We start from the raw sequence: 20,822 nt of genomic DNA, 5'->3' as shown, positions 1-20,822 counted from the left end.
GAGAACCTGGCCGTGTAGTCACTCCACCTCGTCGCCCCGCCTCTGTGGGCGTGGCCCTGCTAGGACACCAGTCTGGGGGAGGGGGCGTGGCTACGGCGGGGAGGTGCCCGCCCCTCGGGGGTGTCACGTAGCTCTGCGGCATCCGCAGCCTCATTTATCGGAGCCTGAGCTGGGAGCCACAGCTGTCGCCGACCTTAATCCGCGCTGTTCCTGTGGCTGCCGCTGCTAACTCGCTGCGGACAGGTGAGGCTGGAGCGAGGCCGGAGCTGCTCAGCATCTCCGCTTCCTCTCTATGACTCTAACTTCTGTCCCCCTTGGCCTGCTCCCAAGGGTGCCTGGATGTGCCTTCTCAACTCTCTCCTTACATCCTGTCTCCTTTCTGTCCACCCCAAACCCTGTGGTTCGGCCTCTTCCACAGCACCCCTTCCTCTCAGCCCTCAGGCCCCGACTTCAGTCTTCCTCTGCCTACCGGATTTTTTTCCTTGGGGTCAGCCTCTCCCGCCCAGCCCATTTTCATCTCAGCCTGCTCCCTTTCCTGGGCTAAGTCCTTGTCCCGTTGTCTTGCCTTCTCTGCCCCCTGGTTTGGTTAGCCTGTCTCCCTATCCGCTGCCCACAGGTCTCCCCCCTGCTCCTGCATCTCTTCCTCCCTTTCTCAGGCCCTCTACTCACTCCTTTCAACCCTGATCCTCTGCTCCCATTTGGTTGCAAAGACAGTCAGCTTTGAGCTATGGAAAAGAAGCGGTAACAGAAGCCTATGGCAATTTTTTGTGCCACTCCTGCTCCCCACTTGTCCCCCACTTTTCCCCCGGAAGGTGCAGGAAGAGGGGCGATAGGTACTTTTGCCTCATTCTGAAGCCTGGAAAGTAAGTGCACTTTTCCCTAGGGGCCCTGCTGAGGCTGACAAATGGCAATTGGAAAGGCCAGGACTCATGCCCTACCTCACAGGGCCAAATTCAGTAAAAGAAGGACTGGGTCTTCGTTTGGGCAGTAGTTTCACAAGAAGACCTGTAGCTTCGGGGCTGCTCACGTCCCCACCCCCACCCTGCATCTTTCCCCAGGGCTGGGAAGGGTGCCCACCAGTGACAAAAGGAGATGTGGGAACTGGGGCCCTAAGCCTGCTAGCTGTCAGAGGGATTGGTGCCACTGTGTTGCCCAGGACCTATGCCAAGGACAACTGCCTTGTTCTTAGCTCCATGCTGGTTGGGAGGTGGGGGGAGGCCATTTGGCCCATATGGCCAAGAGAGGAAGCAGAGGACGTAGTAGGTCGGGACCAGCTTTTATATCTTGTCTCAATTCCACAGAGCTGTCACCATGCCCCACTCGTACCCAGCCCTTTCTGCTGAGCAGAAAAAGGAGTTGTCTGACATCGCCCTTCGGATTGTGGCCCCAGGCAAAGGCATTCTGGCCGCCGATGAGTCTGTAGGTAGGTGAGGGCCTGTGGCTAGGTGGGGTAGAGGTGGCCAGAGAGCCCTGGGGATGAGCTTGCTTACCCTTCTTTTGTTTGCCCCCAGGAAGCATGGCCAAGCGGCTGAGCCAAATTGGAGTGGAGAACACAGAGGAAAACCGCAGATTGTACCGCCAGGTCCTGTTCAGTGCTGATGACCGTGTGAAGAAGTGCATCGGAGGGGTGATCTTCTTCCATGAGACACTCTACCAGAAAGATGACAGTGGTGTTCCCTTCGTTCGTACCATCCAGGATAAGGGCATTGTCGTGGGCATCAAGGTGCAGCCACTGGCCCTCAATGGGGGCTGAACATGGAAATAGGTGTGTGTGAGAGAGGTGACAAGGGGAATCCTGCCTGGGTTCAGCCTTCTGCCTGTGTTTCCCCTACAGGTTGACAAGGGTGTAGTTCCTCTAGCGGGGACCGATGGAGAAACCACCACTCAAGGTACAGGATGGGTGGGCTTCAGGACCACAGGGTTGTTGGATGGTTGATGCTGGCACAGAGGGGCAGAGTGATGAGGCTGGCACTATGCCTGCAGGGCTGGATGGGCTCTCGGAACGCTGTGCCCAATACAAGAAGGATGGTGCCGACTTTGCCAAGTGGCGTTGCGTGCTGAAAATCAGTGAGCGCACACCCTCAGCACTTGCCATTCTGGAGAATGCCAACGTGCTGGCCCGCTATGCCAGCATCTGCCAGCAGGTGTGTGTATGTGTGAGGGGGGGTCAGACGGGTGCCTGGTGCCTAGTGGGGAGAGGGTTACCAGGGCTTTCTCCCCTCCTACCTATGCCCCTCCCAAGTTATTCTGCTCTTACCTGCAGAATGGAATTGTGCCTATTGTGGAACCTGAGATCCTGCCTGATGGAGACCATGACCTCAAACGCTGTCAGTATGTTACGGAGAAGGTGAGTCCACACCTGGGTACAGACACTGCAAGGACAGTCTGACGGGGGAGCCTGTTCCCCATAGTCCTTGGCTTAGATGCAAGCACTTTCCCCAAGCATTCTTTTACTTCATCCAAGAACACACCTGTGAGTTTGAGCCTGTACTGACCCTCCCAGTCATGCCCACCTTCCCCTAAACAGGGAGGGTTAAACAGGAGTCCAGAACCTTAGTAAACCTCTGATTCCCCAGGTCTTGGCTGCCGTGTACAAGGCCCTGAGTGACCATCACGTGTACCTCGAAGGGACCCTGCTCAAGCCCAACATGGTGACCCCTGGCCATGCCTGTCCCATTAAATACAGCCCAGAGGAGATCGCCATGGCAACTGTCACTGCCCTGCGTCGCACTGTGCCCCCGGCTGTTCCAGGTACCACCGTGCTTCCTAACCCGTTCCTATCCCTAAGACCCATCCTCAGGTTCTTGTGGTCTTCATGGGTCCTGTACCCTGGAAAACTAGAGAGTTGACCACTTTGTCTTCTCTACTCTACCCTAGGAGTGACCTTCCTGTCTGGGGGTCAGAGTGAAGAGGAAGCATCACTCAACCTCAATGCTATCAACCGCTGCCCCCTTCCTCGGCCCTGGGCCCTCACCTTCTCCTACGGGCGTGCCCTGCAGGCCTCTGCCCTCAATGCCTGGAGAGGGCAACAAGACAATGCTGGGGCTGCCACTGAGGAGTTCATCAAGCGGGCCGAGGTTGGGAGCTAGAGGTGGTGATTGGGGGAGAGGGGTATAGCTAGGCAGGGGGCACTCAGAGGTTACAGCCTGGGCAGGGTTTGGCCCCTGTGGGCTGGGTCAGCCTGTTTACTCCCCCTGAACCCCTCTCCCACCTGCTCTTTTGCAGGTGAATGGGCTTGCGGCCCAGGGCAAGTATGAAGGCAGTGGAGAAGATGGCGGAGCAGCGGCACAGTCCCTCTACATTGCCAACCATGCCTACTGAGTACGCATCCCATGTCACAGCCCTTGGCTTGGCCACCTGCACCCAATTTCACCTATAGTAATGGCTAGCGCCAAACAGTCATGCAGAGCAGACATGCCTGCATCCAGCACGGAGTCATCTTCCTTTTTTGTCCTCCCCTCCCCTCTCCCATTGCTGCCACCTGGGACCATTAGATGGATGGGGTGCCCCTCACGACTGAGGGCAGAAGAAGTTGCTAGAAGCCAGAGCAGGATGTTTCGGTTTCCCCCTGCCTCTGCTAGCCCCCACAATTTCCCCATGATGTGGTAGTTTCTCCTTGGGCTTTCCTTGCCTGTCCTCTCTTCTGGGATCAGAGGATAGGACACCAGACATGACTCACACCTTGGGTACATACCACATAGCAAATAAATGGTAGCAAAACATGCTACTTTGTCTGTCTGTTTTACACATCAGATGCCTCAGACGCCCACTTCTCAGTTTCTGATTTCAGCTGACTGCCTGGGCCCTCTGACTGTGGAGGACAGAGTAGGTTTTGAGTTTTACTGGGCTGGAAGTGTTGACGGGAGGGGCACACCCAGTCACCATTCCCAGCTCAAGCTCTTGCGGGTTAATGTCCAAAGCTGGAAGGCTGCAGGTCTTTCAGGACTGCCACATCAGAGGCACTGGGCTGCGTCTGAAGGATGGAGTAAGGCGAGACTTGTGCAATTCCTGAAGGCAGCTTTTGCGAATGGCCCAAAACTGGGATAAGGGGGATGGCAGTCGCTCACTTCTGTGTGCTGAACCCTGCTGGGGCTTGACACGTTCTGCTGGGGTGGGGGTGGCATTGCAGGAGGAACACCTGGGCTCCTGCCCAGCAAGGAAAAGGCCCAAGGCTCAGGACTGCCAGACGGAGCAAGGTACCTAGGAGGTTGCCAAGGGCTATTGCCCATTCCCGTTTGGGGGAGATGAGGGCACAGAGAAGGCCAATTTGAGGGTCTGGGCAAGGGAAGCCCTGGTGAGGTTTCATGCTAAACTTTGACCACTTGGCTGGGGTGTGGGGGGTACATACATCGAACACCTGGGGCCGTCTGAAGGGATGAAAAGTTGAAAGAACTTGCTAGGCATGTTCTGTGTGAACTGGGCAGCCCATGCTCTGTGTAAAGTGTGCAATCAATGCTCCACCCACCAAATTATTGCAATATGGGAATGTAGGTCCAGTGTCACCTGACCTCATATTAACAGAAATAGCTAACACTTATATAGCACTTGCTATGTGCTCCCGCCAGGCCCTATTCTAATCACTTTACATTTACTAACTCATTTACTACAACACTGTATGAAGTAGATACTATTACCATCCCTATTTTAATATGAGGAAACAGGCACAGAGAGGTTAGTTAATTAACTTCTCAAGATCACTCAGGTGAGGTGGTAAAGTCAGGATTTAAACCCAAGTGATCAGGATCCAGAGTCTGTGTTCATGAATTTTCAAGAATTTTAAGTGAAGTATTCAGACTTTTACAACTTGGAAATGAACTCAAATGAAAAAAAAAAAAAAAAAAAAAAAAAAAAAAAAAAAAAAAGGCTGAATGAGCCAAATATGCTAAAAAGGTACAACTAGCTTGCTGTCTCCATATCTGAAGCTTACGGAGAGAGTGCCCAGAAGAGGAGCTCTCTGAAACGGACGATAAAACAGTTATCCTGATAGGTGATATTTGGGTGCTTTCCGTGCCAGGTTCTTTACATGAATGACCTCATTTTATTTTTTAAGTAATCTCTACACCCAACGTGGGGCTCAAACTCAGGACCCCAAGATCAAGACTCACCTGCTCCACTGACGGCCAGCCAAGCGCCCCTGAATGACCTCATTTTAGTAAATATCTCCATTTTCCAGATGAGAAAACTGAGACTTAGAGCTGCCTGTGGTCGCTCAACTAGTATTTAACGCCTGCAGAGTTTGCTCTCTTAATCCCTGGGGCTAGGAGTGTGTTCCACAAGGAAACGGGGTACTAACGAAGAATCTTCCGGCAACACAGAAACCTGCACAGCCACTCCACTGGCCCTTGGTGCTTGGGTAAATTCCTTTCAAACTCGCGGCCAGGCTCCTTGCGGACCCCGCCCACCCTCTACCTCTTTCTCTCGCCTGCCCTCCCTGAGTGCCGCTTGCGATTGGCTGCGACCTCTGCCGTGGTCCCGCCCCCTCCTTGCGGGTTTCCGATTGGGGGAGGCTTTGCGTAGCTCCGCCCCTCGGCGGCTAGAGCAACTGGATGGAAGCATGGCGGCTCCCGGGGCCGCAGCTACAGACCTAGGTGCGGTGGCATTCGGGTGGGAACTGAGACTCATAGATCGCGAGCGAGGAATGCGGGCTTGGGGATTGTGGTGTGCCAGTGGTCCCGCGGACTAGGGGGTCGGGGGTCGTTTCAGACAATATCCCTTCAGACGGGCGCGGGCCCCTGGCACAGGGATCCCTATGAAGGCGGGCGGAGAGCTTCTGAGTGAGGGTTGCTGGGGCTCGTCCGCGTCAGGTGTGGGGAGGACAACCAAGCCCACTTCCAGCGCCTCAAGTCTGTACCTCCGTGCCCCTAGAGGTGGTCCGAGGCAAGCGGGCCGCTCTCTTCTTCGCTGCCGTGGCCATCGTGCTGGGGTTGCCGCTCTGGTGGAAGACTACGGAGACCTACCGGGCCCCATTGCCTTACTCTGAGATCAGTGGGCTGAATGCCCTGCAGGTGAGACCTCTGTGGGAGAAGGCCTGGGGACAGCCCACTGGCAAGGTGGAGACTCAGCCGATGGCCCTGATGCTCCTTTCTCTAGCTGCGGCTCATGGTGCCCGTCACTGTCGTATTTACCCGAGAGTCAGTGCCGTCGGACGACCAGGAGAAGCTGCCCTTCACCGTTGTGCATGAGAGAGAGATCCCTCTGAAATGTGAGTTCTTGGGGAGTCAAGCCTGCCTTTCTGGTCTGAGCTCAGTGCAGAGATGGGTTAGGTTGGAGGAGCGTGGGTGTCCCTTTCTTAAAAGCCCTCTCTGAATGAACAGTTCTGAATGAACAGTGTGGTTGGTTAGAAGAAAAGCAACTTTAAATAACAGTGTTCACCGTTAGGGCAGCAATTTCATTCATGACAGTTGTGCTACCTGATGAGAAGCAGTTGATGCTCATTAGAAGATAGGAGAGGAGGTGGGATGTGGTAGAAAGAACGCAGGGTTTGGAATCAAGTTGGAGTTGTATACAGCTCTTACTCAATTTGACATGGAACACTTTGTTGAGTGTTAGTAGGCACCTTTTGGTACCAGGAATTTCGGGATAAATAAAGAATTGATAATGGTTTTGAGAAATTCATAGTCATTTAGGGGACAAAAACACTTAGATAAAGAAATCACAGGGGATTATGTAAGAAACAGAGATCGTATTTAAAAAAGAGCCTTTAACAGCCTGGGAGGAAAAAAAGACAGAGAAGGTTTTGAGGATGTCATTTTTAAGTCAGATTTTTAAAGGATGTGAAGGAATTCAGGGTAAATGGGGAAGGGAGGAAGGGAACAGCTTGAGCCAGATATAGCAATGGCTAATATTTGTTGTTCATTCTATGCCATAAACTAGGTGAAGCACTTTACATGTGTTGTCTTATTTAATCGTCTCTCACATGATCTCCATTTTATAAATGAAAAAAAGAGAGTTAGAGATTTTCATTTGTTCACGATCACACAGCTAGCTAGTAAGAGGTGGAGCTAAGATTTAAATCCAGGCCCGACTGATCCCAGAGTTCGGGCTTTTAACCAACAACCTATACTACCTCCCGTGTAGAAGCATGGAGGGGTGAGTCAGCATGTTGGGGGAATCTGTGTGCGGTTTTACTTTTCTGGAGTGTGAAGTGAAAATTGTGAGTGACTGTATGTGTAGGCTGAGTCCAGATGGTGAAGTGCCTGTGTACCATTTACTTTCTAGCTTTTTAACCTTGGTCAACCCGTGTGTCTTAAAAGTCGGATTTCATATGGCTCAGCCTAATGTAAACACACATACTTGTTGTTTCTCAAACCAAGAATTGGATCATGCCTCACATGTTAGTTTGCAACTTTGATTGTTGTCAATTTATCATGGACATTCACATTTAGTGACATGGTATTCAATAATATGGACATATTGTGAAGGTAGTCGGGTGGAGTGGCCAAGAGTATGGAGAATTTGGTGTAAGAGAGCTGGGTTAAAGCCTTGGTTCTGCCACTTGTGTGAATTTGGGTGAGGTTGTTAACCTCTCTAACTCTTGGTTTTCTCATCTACTACATAGGAATAGTAATAGGTTGGTCCATTTATTCAACCAATATTTATTATTGAGTGCCCATATCAGATACTGTTGTAGTCGCTGGAGATACAGCAAACAAAGTAGACAAAATACATTGAACAGAATAGGCAAAAAAAAAAAAAAAGAAGAGAACAGACAAGAAGATAAACAAATATATGTTACATGGTGGGGGGCACCTGGCTGGCTCAGTCAGTGGAGTCTGCAACTCTTGATCTCAGGGTTGTGGGTTCAAGCCCCACATTGGGTATAGAGATTACTTAAAAAAATAAAATCTGTAATAAATAAATGTATGTATGTATGTTAGATGGTGACAGGGGGAAAATAGTTCAGGACAGGGGTATAGGGAGGTTTTCTTGGGGGATAAAGAGGTCATTGCTATTTTAGAGGGGGTGGCTAAGGACGGCATCATTTGAAAACAGGACTTTCAAGTAAAGACCCAAAGAGGTAAAGTAGTAAACTGTGTAGATATCTGGGAGAAGAGCATTTTTTGGTAGAGAGAGAAGCAAATATAAGGTCCTGTGGTAGGAGCAGAAGTGGTGCCTTTGCAGAGCAGTGAGAATTCCATTATGGGGAGAGTGAGGTGAATGAGGGAAAGAGTAAGAGGAAATGAAATAAAACCAGAGCAGTGGACAGGGGGCTAGGCTCACATACAGCTTTTATGCTAGATGAGAAGGGCAGCCCTTGAAAGATTTTATTTTGTTGCTTTTATTTATTTATTTATTTATTTTATTAACGTTTTATTTATTTTTGAGACAGAGAGAGAGACAGAGCATGAACGGGGGAGGGGCAGAGAGAGAGGGAGACACAGAATGGGAAGCAGGCTGCAGGCTCTGAGCCATCAGCCCAGAGCCCGATGCGGGGCTCGAACTCACGGACCGCGAGATCATGACCTGAGCTGAAGTCGGCCGCCCAACCGACTGAGCCACCCAGGCGCCCCTTTTGTTGCTTTTAAACATAACTACCATATCACACCTAACCAAGTCCACGGTAATTCTTGAGTATCACCTAATTTCCAGTCTATATTCATATTTCCCCAATTATCTCGAAGGTGTCCTCTTAATATTTTAAGTCAGTAAATTAAAAAAAATATTTTTATTTATTTATTTTGAGAGAGAAAGTGTGAGTGTGAGTGTGAGTGGGGGAGGGACAGATAGAGAGGGAGAGAGAATCCCAAGCAGGCTCCGCACTGTCAGTGCAGAGCCTGATGCAGGACTTGGTCCCACGAACCTCGAGATCATGACCTGAGCTGAAACCAAGAGTCAGATGCTTAACCGGCTGAGCCACCCAGATGCCCCAATAAATTTTATTTCGGGAATTTTACATGTGTGTCCTTCCAGTGCTGCAGCCGATCACCGTAGTTCCTCCAAAACCAGAATCATAATCTTCAAAATAACCCATTTATTTATTTATTTATTTATTTATTTATTTATTTATTTATTTATTATTATTTTTTAAAGTATGTTTTTACTTATTTTGAGAAAGATACAGAGAGCAAGTGGGGGAGGGACAGAGAGAGGAGACAGAATCCCAAGCAGGCTCCACACCATCAGCACAGAGCCTGACGTGGGGCTCAAACACGCTAACTGTGAGATCATGAGCTGAGCTGAAATCAAGAGTCGGATGCTTAACCGACTGAGCCACCCAGGCGCCCCCAAAATAATCCTTTTAAAAAGAACTTTTGTTTAATCCACAGTTGTCACTATCAGTCAGTCCTGGTTCTTTTGGTTGGACTTCTTTGATCTCCACTGGCATGTGGACCTACTTCAGAAATTCCCCACCTGTAATCTTTGGGATCCAATTTCTTTACGTTAGGGCCCTAGAAGTCAAATGGTAGGAAGTACATTGATTGCTATTTTGGCAAATGATCTAAAATTGTTATTCCTTCATTGTCTGTAATATTGAAAAGTCTTGTTACTTCCACTCTCCATGAGCCTAGGAAAAAATGTTACAGTTCTCAATGTCACCACTGCAATAAACTTGCTGCAATGGAAGCATAACCTGTGTCTTACTGTAGCCACGTTAACAATTTCTGGACACCATGAATGATAGTACCCATTTCCATCTAGAATGAGGCTTTTCACAGCTGTCCTTTTATAGTTGGTTTATTCTAATCGGGATCAACACATCACATTTTGTTACATTTCTTTTGCCTTTTTTTTATTATATATCAGCTCCCCCTACCCCATCCTGATACACTTCTTTTCTTTGGTTTTTTTGAGAAACCAGGCCACTTGTTTTCTAGAACCTCTCCCATTCTGGATTTGGCAGATTGCTTTCTCCTAGTTTCATTTAACTTATTCCTCTATTATCCATATTTTTTGTAAACTGGTAGTCAGATCAGGAGATTTGATCAAAATCAGTTCACTTTTTTAGATAAGAATACATTATAATTAGTGTGGTAAACTTCCTATTGTGTTATATCAGGAAGCATAGAATGGATGGGTTTTTTTCACTTTGGGTGATACAAAGATGATTTAGTGAATTCAGATACTGTCAGCTTGATGTCTGTATTTTTTTTTAATTTTTTTTTTAACATTTATTCCTTTTTGCGAAACAGAGAGAGAGCATGAGTGGGGAAAGGGGAGAGAGAGAGGGAGACACAGAATCTGAAGCAGGCTCCAGGCTCTGAGCTATCAGCACAGAGCCTGACGCAGGGCTCGAACTCATGAACCGCGAGATCATGACCTGAACCGAAGTCGGATGCTCAACCGAATGAGCCACCCAGGCACTCCTCGATGTCTGTATTTTAATTCCCTGTCAACCTTTCACCTGATGGTTTTAGCATCCAATGATGCTGGCATCCATTTCATAGCAGTTGCAAAATGGCAGTTTTTATTTATTTATTTATTTATTTATTTATTTATTTATTTTAAGATTTTATTTTTAAGTAATCTATATACCCAACGTACGGCTTGAACTCACAACCCTGAGATCAAGAGTAGCATGCTCTACAACTGAGCCAGCCAGGTACCCCAAAATGGCAAATTTAAAATTCTGTAATTTCTCCTATATTATGACCTGGAATTCTTCTATAACAAAGAACTTTCACAAGAAGTTTTAGGTTCAACTTCTCAAGTTCCGGGGGCGGGGGGCGGGGGGGGCAAAAAATCCCTATGGGATTATTTTGCAGGTATAGATTAACTTGGGGAGAATTGACATCCTTAGAATATTTAGTCTTTTCTATTTCATTCAAATCTTCTTTTAGGTCCTTCAGTAAAGTCCTGGGTGTTTTTCTTATAGTTTTGTACATTTCTTCCTGGGTGTTTGTACGTTCTTTATTATGATGAGGATTGGGATTTAAAAAATACTTGCTTTTCAAATTGGACATTGCTGGTATTTCTCAGAAAGCTATTAATTCTTGTGTGTATCTAGTCATAGGACTGAATTGTTACCAGTTGTGATTTTTTTTCAGTTGATTTTCTTTGATTTTCTTGGAAAATAATTATGCTATTTCAAAAAGTGGACATTTTGTTCTTTCAAGTATTCAGGTTTCGTGTCTCTTTCTTCACTGGTCTTCACTTTTTTCATTGGTCAGGAACTTCAGAAAGAACAGTGCTGAATAATAGAGGAAGTAGTGGGCATCCTCATTTTATTAATGATTTTAATGGAACTACTTGAGTGTTTTGTCATTAAGTGTGCATTTTTATCAAGAATGTTCATTGGGGCGCCTGAGTGGCTCATTTGGTTAAGCATCGGACTCTTGATTTGGGCTCAGGTCACGATCTCATGGTTTGTGAGATCAGGTCCTACATTGAGCCCCACATTAGGCTCTGTGCTGACGTCACAAAGTCTGCTTGAGATTTTCTCTCTCTCTCTCTGCTCTGCCCCTGCTTATGCGCACGTACGCACGCACGCTGGCGCATTCACGCTCTCTCTAAAAAAAACAACAACCTGAATTTGTTGCCTTATTTTGAAGCACCTATCGAAGTGATCGTATGGTTTTGCTCCTTTCACCTATTAATAGAATAAATATTGTAATAGATTTCCCTGTGGGAGAGTACTTCAGGTTGAAGGTAGTGTGTACACAGGTAGAAGCAAGAGCTGGTTAGGTGGAAGAGGTGGAGTGTCGTGTATTTGATATCATCCATGTAGAAATCGTTAGAATTGGCTGTAGCCTCTGGGACTTTCTCTGCAAACGATTTTCTTGATGTCCTGAGACACTGGACAGTGTTAGGGCTGGGAAGATGGGCAGAGGTCTGTATTTAGTCTTATCTTTTTTTTTTTTTCCTCAATGTTTATTTCTTCTTGAGAGAGACAGAGAGTGAGTGGGGGAGGGGCAGAAAGAGAGGGAGACACAGAGTCCAAAGCAGGCTCCAGGCTCCAAGCTGTCAGCACAGAGCCCCATGTGGGGCTCGAACTCATGAACTGCGAGATCATGACCTGAGCTGAAGTCAGATGCTTAACCAACTAAGCCACCCAGGCACCCCTTAGTCTTCTCATCCTCTTCCTTTCCCTCTCAGACAAAATGAAAATCAAGTGCCGTTTCCAGAAGGCCTATCGGAGGGCTCTGGACCATGAGGAAGAGGCCCTGTCACTGGGCAGTATGCAAGGTACCGGAAGGAGTGATCACACTAGTTTAACACGGAGCCCTCTTTTTTCTTCTGATCTCTAAGTGTGTAGTTTCCATACCATCTTCTAACTTCCTGGGAAAGCTGGGGATGAGAGTGTGTTTCCGCCTGGGCCACTTCCTGGGAAAGCTGGGGATGAGAGTGTGTTTCCACCTGGGCCACTGGGGGCCAAGCCTGGCCACAATGTCAGCCATGTAGAAAGGGAGGTGGAATTGTGGCTTAGGCACCCTGTTGGGGGGCAGAGGGATAGGGCATGGTGTTTTGCTCCTAGTAGACCTTCTGCTCTTGTCCGTCCCCAGAGGCAGAAACCATGTTAGCTGAGCCGCAGGAGCAAGCAGAGGGCTCCCTGACTGTGTACGTGATCCCCGAACACTCCTCACTTCTGCCCCAGGTAGGGTGAGCAGGGAGGGTATGGCCTTGCCTTATCCCATCTGCTTGTCCTCTCCTAGGTCACTTCCTTCTTGCAGTAGTGCTGCCCGTTTCTTGCATTTGCTATAGAAAACTCTTTTCCAAATATTTTTTTAAAAGAATGCAAATAGGGTTGTTTTCATTGACTCTGGGTCTTTCTAACTCCAAGAGTTCTATATGGTTAAAGCTCCAGCGACCATTTGAAGTGGAAAAAAAACAGGATTAAAAAAAAGATGGCTTGAATGGATTATGGTGGTAAAATGGGCAATGCATTGACCTTTCCACTTTATGAGCAAGAGGCTCATTGGGAGCTATGCCATGCAGTGTTTTCTTTTAAAATTTATGATGAAATATTTTTATTTATTTATTTGTTTTAGACCACACATGAGTGGGTGAGAGGGGCAAAGGGGGAGAGGGAGGGAGAGAGGGAAGGAAGAAGAGAGGGAAAAGGAGAGGGAGAGGGAGAGGGAGAGAGAGCGAGAGAGAGAGAGCGAGAGAGAGAGAGCGAGAGCGAGAGCGAGAGCGAGAGAGAGAGAGAGAGAGAGAGAGAGAGAATCTCAAGCAGGCTCCATGGGGCTCTACCCCACAACCCTGGAATCATGACCTGGGCCAAGATCAACAGTTGGACGCTTAACCAACTAAGCCATTCAGGTGCCCTGAGATATTTAATTCTTATAAAAAGATGAAAGAAAATTTTAACGAACCCACCCCTGGCTTGCAAACTACAGTCTAGTAATAGTAGCTGAACCCTGTGTATTTCCATGGTTTGCCCCACTCCCTTTTATTTTAGTTCAGGGTGACCGTATTTTGTGCGTGTCATTTTCTTACTTTTTCAGTTTTCAGCACATATGTCTCTATAAACAATATGTTTAAGGGGCGCCTGGGTGGCTCAGTCGGTTAAGCGTCCGACTTCGGCTCAGGTCACGATCTCACGGTCCGTGAGTTCGAGCCCTGCGTTGGGCTCTGGGCTGATGGCTCAGAGCCTGGAGCCTGCTTCCGATTCTGTGCCTCCCTCTCTCTCTGCCCCTCCCCCGTTCATGCTCTGTCTCTCTCTGTCTCAAAAATAAATAAACGTTAAAAAAAAAATTTTAAACAATATGTTTAATTTTGTAAACTTTTGAGCTTTATAATAATACAGCACATGTTCTTTTGTAACTTTTGTTTCATTCAACATTTATGTTTGGTACAATCCTCCATGATAATCAAGGTGTAGTTGAATCTAATGTGTTCATTTTTAATATGTTTTATTGTATAAATATCACAATTTATCCATTCTGTGCTGATGGGCATTTGGATTGTCTCCAGTGTTTGACTCTTAGAAATAATGCCGCCTTGGGGCACCTGGGTGGCTTAGTTGGTTAAGCCTCCAACTCTTGATTACCGCTCAGGTCATGATCTTGCGGTTTGTGAGTTTGAGCCCCACATTGGGCTGTGTGCTGACAGTATGGAGCCTGTTTGGGTTTCTCCCTCTTTCTCTCTCTCTCTCTCTCTCTCTCTCCCTCTCCCTCTCCCTCTCCCTCTCCCTCTCCCTCTCCCTCTCTTTCTCTCTCTGCCCCTCCCTCTCTTGCGCTCTCTCAAAATAAATAAAAATAAACTTAAAAAAAGGAAATAATGCTGCTGTGAACATTTCTGTCCTTGCCTCTTTGCCATGTGCTGTTTACTTACATCAAACTTTCCATGTGTTTGTTTATTCTGCTTTCCTTGTTCAGCATGCCGTCTCCTAGTTTTCCAGTCCACGAAGATTTAGATAATGCCTGCACTTAAGTCTGCCGGGAAGGCAAAGGTCGCAGAAATGAATGAAAACATTCATGCATGCTGATTGGTCAGAGATGCTGGGATGGTTCACTATGAATCTAAAGGGAGCAGTCAGCCTGGTGGTCAGTGGCAAAAAGCCAGATTCTCAGAGACAGGAGCCGGCACGTTCTTCTGCTTTCTTCCCTGAGCCATGGGCATTCTTTCCCTTGCTGGCCTCTCTCACAGGACATGATGAGTTACATCGGGCCCGAGAGGACAGCAGTCGTGAGAGGGATAATGCACCGCGAGGCCTTTAACATAGTCGGCCGCCGGGTGATCCAAGTAGCGCAGGCCATGTCTTTGACTGAAGATGTGCTTGCTGCGGCCCTGGCTGACCACCTTCCAGAGGACAAGTGGAGCTCTGATAAGAGGCGGCCTCTCAAGTCCAGCTTGGGTAGGGTGATGGAGCTTTGTCGTGAGAAGGGAGAGGGAAGTGAATGATGTGGGGGCATTGGGGCAGGAGGGGAATCTGCATGCAGACTCTACTCCTTTCTTCTGTGGTTTCATCTCTTAGTTGAAAGCACTCCCTGTTCCTCATCCCAGTTTTGTCCTCCCTTTGGTTCCATCATGGCCACCAACCCCATTCTAGAGGAGAAACAAGTTCAGCTCAGCCAGGGGTACCACTGCCCTTGAGCCACAGAAGCCTCTGCCTTCCCTGACTCCTGTTTCTGTAGGCTATGAGATCACCTTCAGTTTACTCAACCCAGACCCCAAGTCCCACGACGTCCACTGGGACATCGAGGGGGCTGTCCGGCGCTATGTGCAGCCCTTCCTGAGTGCCCTCAGTGCTGCCGGCAACTTCTCTGTGGACTCTCAGGTAAGACAGGGAGCAAGCTGAGGGGTCCTTTTCCTTTTCAAAGTCCATCCATATTTATTATTTACGTGTAGTCTGTTCTTCCAGCTCTTCGAGCTTGCTGATTTGCTTGGAACTTCCTGCGTGTAGATGTGGTTCTAGTGTCTACTTTCCCTCCGTGGTGTCCAGCTCAGGGACTTCTGTCAACGTTTGTTAAAAAACAACCTTCCTTATGGCTCCCTCCAGAACTGTATTCACCCAGTTGTGCCATCCTTAAGGAATTTATTTAAAAAATAAAACTTCCTGAAATATGTTAGTGTAGTAACAGTAAAGATGTGAAGAATGTAGCCTTCTGTATCACACAATATCCGTTTAGGAAAAATGTGCGAGAAATTTTTATCAGGTCTTGGTAAGTGGGAGTACTTCTGAATAACTGACTTGAGTTGAGCTTGCAGACACTGAATTATGCTACTCGTTTCCCCTCCCTGTTTACGCTCTTGGAAAGCCTGGTAAAAAATGTGGTTTTCATAGCCCGTGTATAGCGTATTAACTTTTACCCTTGGCTTTATTATTTTTTTTTCCTACATCTATTTTCTCTCAGCCCTGATTTTATCTCTCATATTTTTGTCCTGTGCTTATTGTATCTTTTTTAAGGCACTTCAAAACTTTTGGGACAGAGTGGAGTATGAACCAATAAACAAAGGAATGTTCTCCTTCTTTGCTTTACAGATTCTTTACTATGCAGTGTTGGGGGTAAACCCACGCTTTGACCCAGCTTCCTCTAGCTACTACTTGGCCGCACATAGCCTCCCCCATGTCATCAATCCAGTGGAGTCCCGTCTGGGTGAGCTAAGGATGAGGGCCTCTTTGCTAGGCTTGGCAGGACCCTGAAGGCTCAGTGTGGAGTTGGAGGCTGGGAGTATATGGTTCTGGTTCCCAGGTTGGGTGGTCTGAGGGCATTAAGGAAGTACTGGGCATTTAGGCTTCTTCATGAGACTCTGTTGACATCTCCCAACCCCACACTATCGTATCCAAAAACGTTTATTAAATGACTCCCACTGCTTTCTGTAAACGAATGGATAGGCTGTTTCCCTCTTTGCAAGCCAGCCAGGAAAAATATGGTCACACATGTAGGAAAGATAACAGCAAAAGTACACAAAGGCAGAATCTGGATTGACAGTTCTGACTGAGGTTTGAAGCTGGGGTTCCAGTTTTTCATTTGGGGGATGGTACCTAGGAAGCATAGGTGACCACAGAGTATAATACAGACAAACCAAAGTCAGTATATCATGGGTTGTGGGATTTCAGGCACCCAGGCTAGGCCAGTGTGGACCAAGATATGGGAAGGGCTGTGTGTGATTTCTCCCTCATTCCCTCTACCAGTGCTGAATGCAGAGATGGAAAGGCATTCCAGGCAAGGGAACTCTGAGCTTAGATGTAGAAGAGTAAGACGGATAGGCATTCGGGAAGCTCAGAGAAGCGTAGTATCGCTGAATTGCGAGGAAGTGACCAAGACAAAGCTGGCAAGGCAGGCAGGTGCTTGATCATAAGGACCATGTTAAGTAGCTTGACTTTTACCTGGTGTGACTGGCTAGCTATTGAAGGATATTAAGAGGGAGCCGACATGAGGTCATATGTATACCTGTCTATAAAATGGATTATAGTTATATGGGTATGATGCGGCAGGGCCCGAGAGAGTGGTCTTAGACAGACAAGGGGGCTAGGGACTCTGCTTCATGTGTGTGGCCCATCTTGGGAGAATGTTCAGAGGTTTCGATCACAGAAACCCCAGACTGGAGGATATTCTGGGGACTCTCAGTTGGGGGAAATGAGGCCCACTGTGAGTGACCAGCAAGTTAGAGGCTGACCTGGAACGAAGATCTAGGTCCAGCGTGTTTTGGTATTCTGACTTGCCTTCTCTTTCTACCCTAGGATCCAGTGCTGCCTCCCTTTACCCTGTGCTCAACTTTCTGCTCTACGTACCTGAGCTTGCCCACTCCCCCCTGTACATTCAGGACAAGGACGGCGCTCCAGTGGCCACCAACGCCTTCCATAGTCCCCGTTGGGGTGGCATTATGGTAACGGTCACACTCTGCAGACCCCAGAGCCCCAGCTTTAGGGACAGACACATGTTCCCTGAGACTGTTCCTTCTGTTGTTCCTCTAGTGTCCTCCATGGCCCAGCCTGTGGGAGGGGCCGCACCAAGTTGGTGAGGGTGCTATGAGCTTGTGCCCCTACTCTGCCGGCCCCACAGCTTCTTATTTCTATAAGTTTTCTGTAATGTGACCCTTTGGCATGTAGCGGTTCGCACTCACTGAGGACTTTTCCATGTGTACATCTTAGATCTTGGCCCTATTTATGGGAGTCTTGTATGAATGACAACTTCTCCTGTTAGACTGGGAGTTTCTCATAGGTAGGAACTCTTAAAATGGAATAAATATTTTTTACGGGTCTTCTGAGGGGATAATGGAGATAATTTATGAAAAGCTCCTAGTAGCCGGTATTCAAAAAATATTAGCTATACCATCAGGTTTGTAATTTCTAAGGAGCACAGAATATGTCTCCCTTTTCTCTCATGGCCTCCAGAGTGTCTAGAGCAGAGTCGTTCACGGTCCTGGCGTGGTGTTCGGGCAGCCTTATTTCCCCTTGCAGGTATACAATGTGGACCCCAAAGCCTACAATGCCTTGAAGCTGCCGGTGAGGGTTGAAGTGGACATGGAGCAAGTGATGGAGGTGTTCCTGGCTCAGTTGCGGTGAGTTCCTGGCTCATCTCCCAGGGGGTGTGGCCACTGAATCTGACCCGAGTCTTCTGAGCTGACTAGAATGAAATCTCACCTGGCAGGGATACCTTGGCTGGGCCTAGAGCCCCAGGGAAACCAAGAAGGGTTTCGAAGAATCATTTTATCCTCCTCGTAAGAAGGACTAGTTGCTGACAAAAACTGTTTTAAAAAAACAGACTCCTGGGATGCCTGGGTGGCTTGGTCGGTTAAGCATCTGACTCTTGATTTCGGTTCAAGTCATGGTCTTGGTTCATGGGATCCAGCCCTGTGTCGGGCTCTGTGCTGACAGCACGGAGCCTGCTTGGGATTCTCTCTCTCCCCCTCTCTCTGCCCCTCCCCTACGTGTGTCCTCTTTCTCTCTTTCGCTCTCCCTCTCAAAGTAAATAAACTTAAAAAAGAGAAAAGGAAAACAGACTCCCGAATGTCAGGTCCATAGGATGTAGATAGGGCTACTTAAGAAAATAGCTGATGGGGCACCTGGGTGGCGCAGTCGGTTAAGCGTCCGACTTCAGCCAGGTCACGATCTCGCAGTCCGTGAGTTCGAGCCCCGCGTCAGGCTCTGGGCGGATGGCTCAGAGCCTGGAGCCTGTTTCCGATTCTGTGTCTCCCTCTCTCTCTGCCCCTCCCCCCTTCATGCTCTGTCTCTCTCTGTCCCAAAAATAAATAAACATTGAAAAAAAAAATAATTTAAAAAAGAAAATAGCTGTTAATTCTCCTGGTAACTGATAGGCTGGTGGTGGCTGCTGGATGCCCTAGACTGAGGATTCTACGGCTGTGTCTGGGATCATTAGGAAAGAGGATTCTGATTGATTAGCAATGTCTGCCCTAGGTGCAGGATTAGAGAGGGACAACACACAGGCTTATCAGAAGTGGTCCTGGATCATCCCTTAACTAAAGGCTCAGTGGTCCCATTGGTCCAAAGAGATGGTAGACAGGGTTAGGGGATTAAACTAGGTTGGTGTTATCAGACATATTGTAGCCACGGGACCTTTTTTTCAAACAAGATCGTGGAAATCTAATGCAGAAACAGGTAAGAGCAAAAACACAGGTTTTAAAAGGGGGGCTTGTGGCTCTGTATTACTGAGTGTTGCCACTCACCCCCTGAGACCCTGAGGTACTTCCCTATGACTCCTGTGGTTCTGGGTAAGATGGAAAATCTTAGTCATCATTCAAGGGATCATAGCCATCTTCTACTCTCAGCCCCTTTGACCTTACTTTGCTCTTCCCACAGGTTGCTCTTTGGGATTGCTCAGCCCCAGTTGCCTGTGAAATGCCTGTTTTCAGGGCCTAAGAGTGAAGGGCTAACGACCTGGGAGCTTGACCGGCTGCTCTGGGCTCGGTCAGTGGAAAACCTGGCCACAGCCACTACCACTCTCACTTCCCTGGCCCAGCTTCTGGGCAAGATCAGCAACATTGTCATCAAGGACGATGTGGCATCTGAGGTGAGTGGGCGCAGGATGGATTCTGTGCTGTAACTGGAGTGGCCAGCGAGGACCAGGGTCTGGTGAAACCAGAGAGCCAGTTGAGGTCCAGGGTGTGTGTGGGCATACCGTCCTTGAGTCCCCCAGGCTTCCTCTAGAGGGCAGTGCCAGCTCCCCAGCAGGACTCCAGATGGGGTGTGAGGTTTTAGCCAGGCGCTAAGAAAATATACCATAGCCCTTTTATACTGGCCTCCATATCCTGGGCGAACTCCAGGCAACCTGCCTGGTAGGTGGAAGACAAAGTAAGGCCCATCCTTCCTCCCACCCCAACACCTCACTGATGCCTGGGACTTAATGGTAATCCCCTGCCCCCTTCCTAGGTGTACAGGGCTGTAGCTGCAGTCCAGAAGGCGGCAGAGGAGTTAGCCTCTGGGCACCTGGCCTCTGCCTTCACTGCCAGCCAGGAAGCTGTGACGTCCTCGGAGCGTGCCTTTTTTGATCCCTCGCTCCTCCACCTCCTTTATTTCCCTGACGACCAGAAGTTTGCCATCTACATCCCGCTCTTCCTGCCTATGGCTGTGCCCATCCTCCTGTCCCTGGTCAAGATCTTCCTGGAAACCCGCAAGTCCTGGAAAAAGCCTGAGAAGATAGACTGAGTAGGACAACATCTCAGTAGGAAAGTTCCCTTTCTGGCCACAGTGGGAGTTGTTAGATTGAGAGGCACGTAAATGGGGCCTGCCACGAAGGACTTAGCTCCAGTAACCAAAGTGTAAACACTCCAAGCAGGATTAATCCTTCCCATTCCTCTGGCTGAGGCTCCCCCCCAACCCTTTGTGCCCTTGTCTAGAAGATGCATCATTGGGGGCTTCTTATCTGGCTTGAACTTGAAGGCCCTTTCCTGTGTCCCTCTGGGGCAGGGGCAGTCTGTTGTGCTTCTGTCCTGTTCCTGGAAGTCCTCCTGCACTCACAGGGAACATTAGGGGAAAGCCCTGGGTTGATTCTAGCCTCCTCCCCTCTACGCTTCTCTCTAACCCCTCAGGGAGAGCCCTAGCACTGCTGTCATGGAAAGGGCCAGGTCACCTCTGGGGCCTTCTCTCCCTTCCCTCCCTTCTGGCTGGCTATGCCTGTTGGGTATAGCCTGATGCTGTGTGTGTGGCCAAGTTTCCCTTCACCCTCTTATAGAGGTGGCTTGGTGCAGTGGGGAAAGTTCCAGATGGGATCAAGCATGCCTGAATTCCTTCTGCCCTTATCATCTGGGGAGCAGTGAATAAGCCACTTGATCTCCCTTAGCCTCAGTTTTGCATTTGTTAAAATAGCACTAATGATAGCTCCCTTACAAGGTGGTTATGAGGATTAAGTGTGATAAGGATATGAAAGTGTCTGACATATTTTATGCTCTCAATAAACATTGGTTGAATGTGAATTGGAATGATACAAAGTATGAGCATACCTTTCATTCTTCCTTTCCTTGGTGTCTAAGTAATG

The 20,822-nt window shown here is 48.3% G+C and overlaps 2 protein-coding genes and 1 non-coding gene across 3 annotated transcripts; 2 read left to right on the top strand and 1 right to left on the bottom strand.

Annotated features, from left to right (window-relative positions):
* Positions 1 to 108: 108 nt before the first annotated feature.
* Positions 109 to 3,724, top strand: ALDOC (aldolase, fructose-bisphosphate C). Its single transcript, XM_040455342.1, has 9 exons — positions 109 to 243; positions 1,302 to 1,423; positions 1,512 to 1,723; positions 1,835 to 1,889; positions 1,984 to 2,144; positions 2,264 to 2,347; positions 2,577 to 2,751; positions 2,878 to 3,077; positions 3,226 to 3,724. The coding sequence occupies exons 2-9, from the start codon at positions 1,312 to 1,314 to the stop codon at positions 3,319 to 3,321; spliced, it is 1,095 nt and encodes a 364-aa protein (XP_040311276.1). The 5' UTR covers positions 109 to 243; positions 1,302 to 1,311; the 3' UTR covers positions 3,322 to 3,724.
* Positions 3,725 to 5,484: 1,760 nt separating this feature from the next.
* Positions 5,485 to 20,771, top strand: PIGS (phosphatidylinositol glycan anchor biosynthesis class S). Its single transcript, XM_040455338.1, has 12 exons — positions 5,485 to 5,588; positions 5,866 to 6,005; positions 6,091 to 6,202; positions 12,034 to 12,123; positions 12,441 to 12,532; positions 14,530 to 14,737; positions 15,018 to 15,160; positions 15,866 to 15,980; positions 17,069 to 17,214; positions 17,789 to 17,889; positions 19,148 to 19,358; positions 19,718 to 20,771. Exons 1-12 carry the CDS (start codon positions 5,555 to 5,557, stop codon positions 19,991 to 19,993), a joined length of 1,668 nt encoding a protein of 555 aa, XP_040311272.1. The 5' UTR covers positions 5,485 to 5,554; the 3' UTR covers positions 19,994 to 20,771.
* LOC121017407 (small nucleolar RNA SNORA1) lies at positions 9,514 to 9,648 on the bottom strand. Its single transcript, XR_005784749.1, has one exon. It is a non-coding gene; the product is annotated as a small nucleolar RNA SNORA1 (small nucleolar RNA).
* Positions 20,772 to 20,822: the final 51 nt, after the last annotated feature.

This window comes from Herpailurus yagouaroundi, unplaced genomic scaffold, assembly GCF_014898765.1.
Source record: "Herpailurus yagouaroundi ecotype Mexico unplaced genomic scaffold, PumYag 215, whole genome shotgun sequence".
NCBI classification, from domain to species: Eukaryota; Metazoa; Chordata; class Mammalia; order Carnivora; family Felidae; genus Herpailurus; species Herpailurus yagouaroundi.
This window is presented reverse-complemented; position numbering and strand designations above follow the sequence as displayed.

Bases quoted from the DNA above. Each gene is read 5' to 3' on its own strand.
- ALDOC (XM_040455342.1), top strand. From the start codon at position 1,312: ATGCCCCACTCGTACCCAGCCCTTTCTGCTGAGCAGAAAAAGGAGTTG. The intron at 1,424-1,511 runs GTAGGTGAGGGC...GTTTGCCCCCAG, and splicing joins GGCCGCCGATGAGTCTGTAG to GAAGCATGGCCAAGCGGCTG. The intron at 1,724-1,834 runs GTGCAGCCACTG...TTTCCCCTACAG, and splicing joins GCATTGTCGTGGGCATCAAG to GTTGACAAGGGTGTAGTTCC.
- PIGS (XM_040455338.1), top strand. From the start codon at position 5,555: ATGGCGGCTCCCGGGGCCGCAGCTACAGACCTAG. The intron at 17,215-17,788 runs GTAACGGTCACA...TTCCCCTTGCAG, and splicing joins CCCGTTGGGGTGGCATTATG to GTATACAATGTGGACCCCAA. The intron at 19,359-19,717 runs GTGAGTGGGCGC...CCCCCTTCCTAG, and splicing joins AGGACGATGTGGCATCTGAG to GTGTACAGGGCTGTAGCTGC.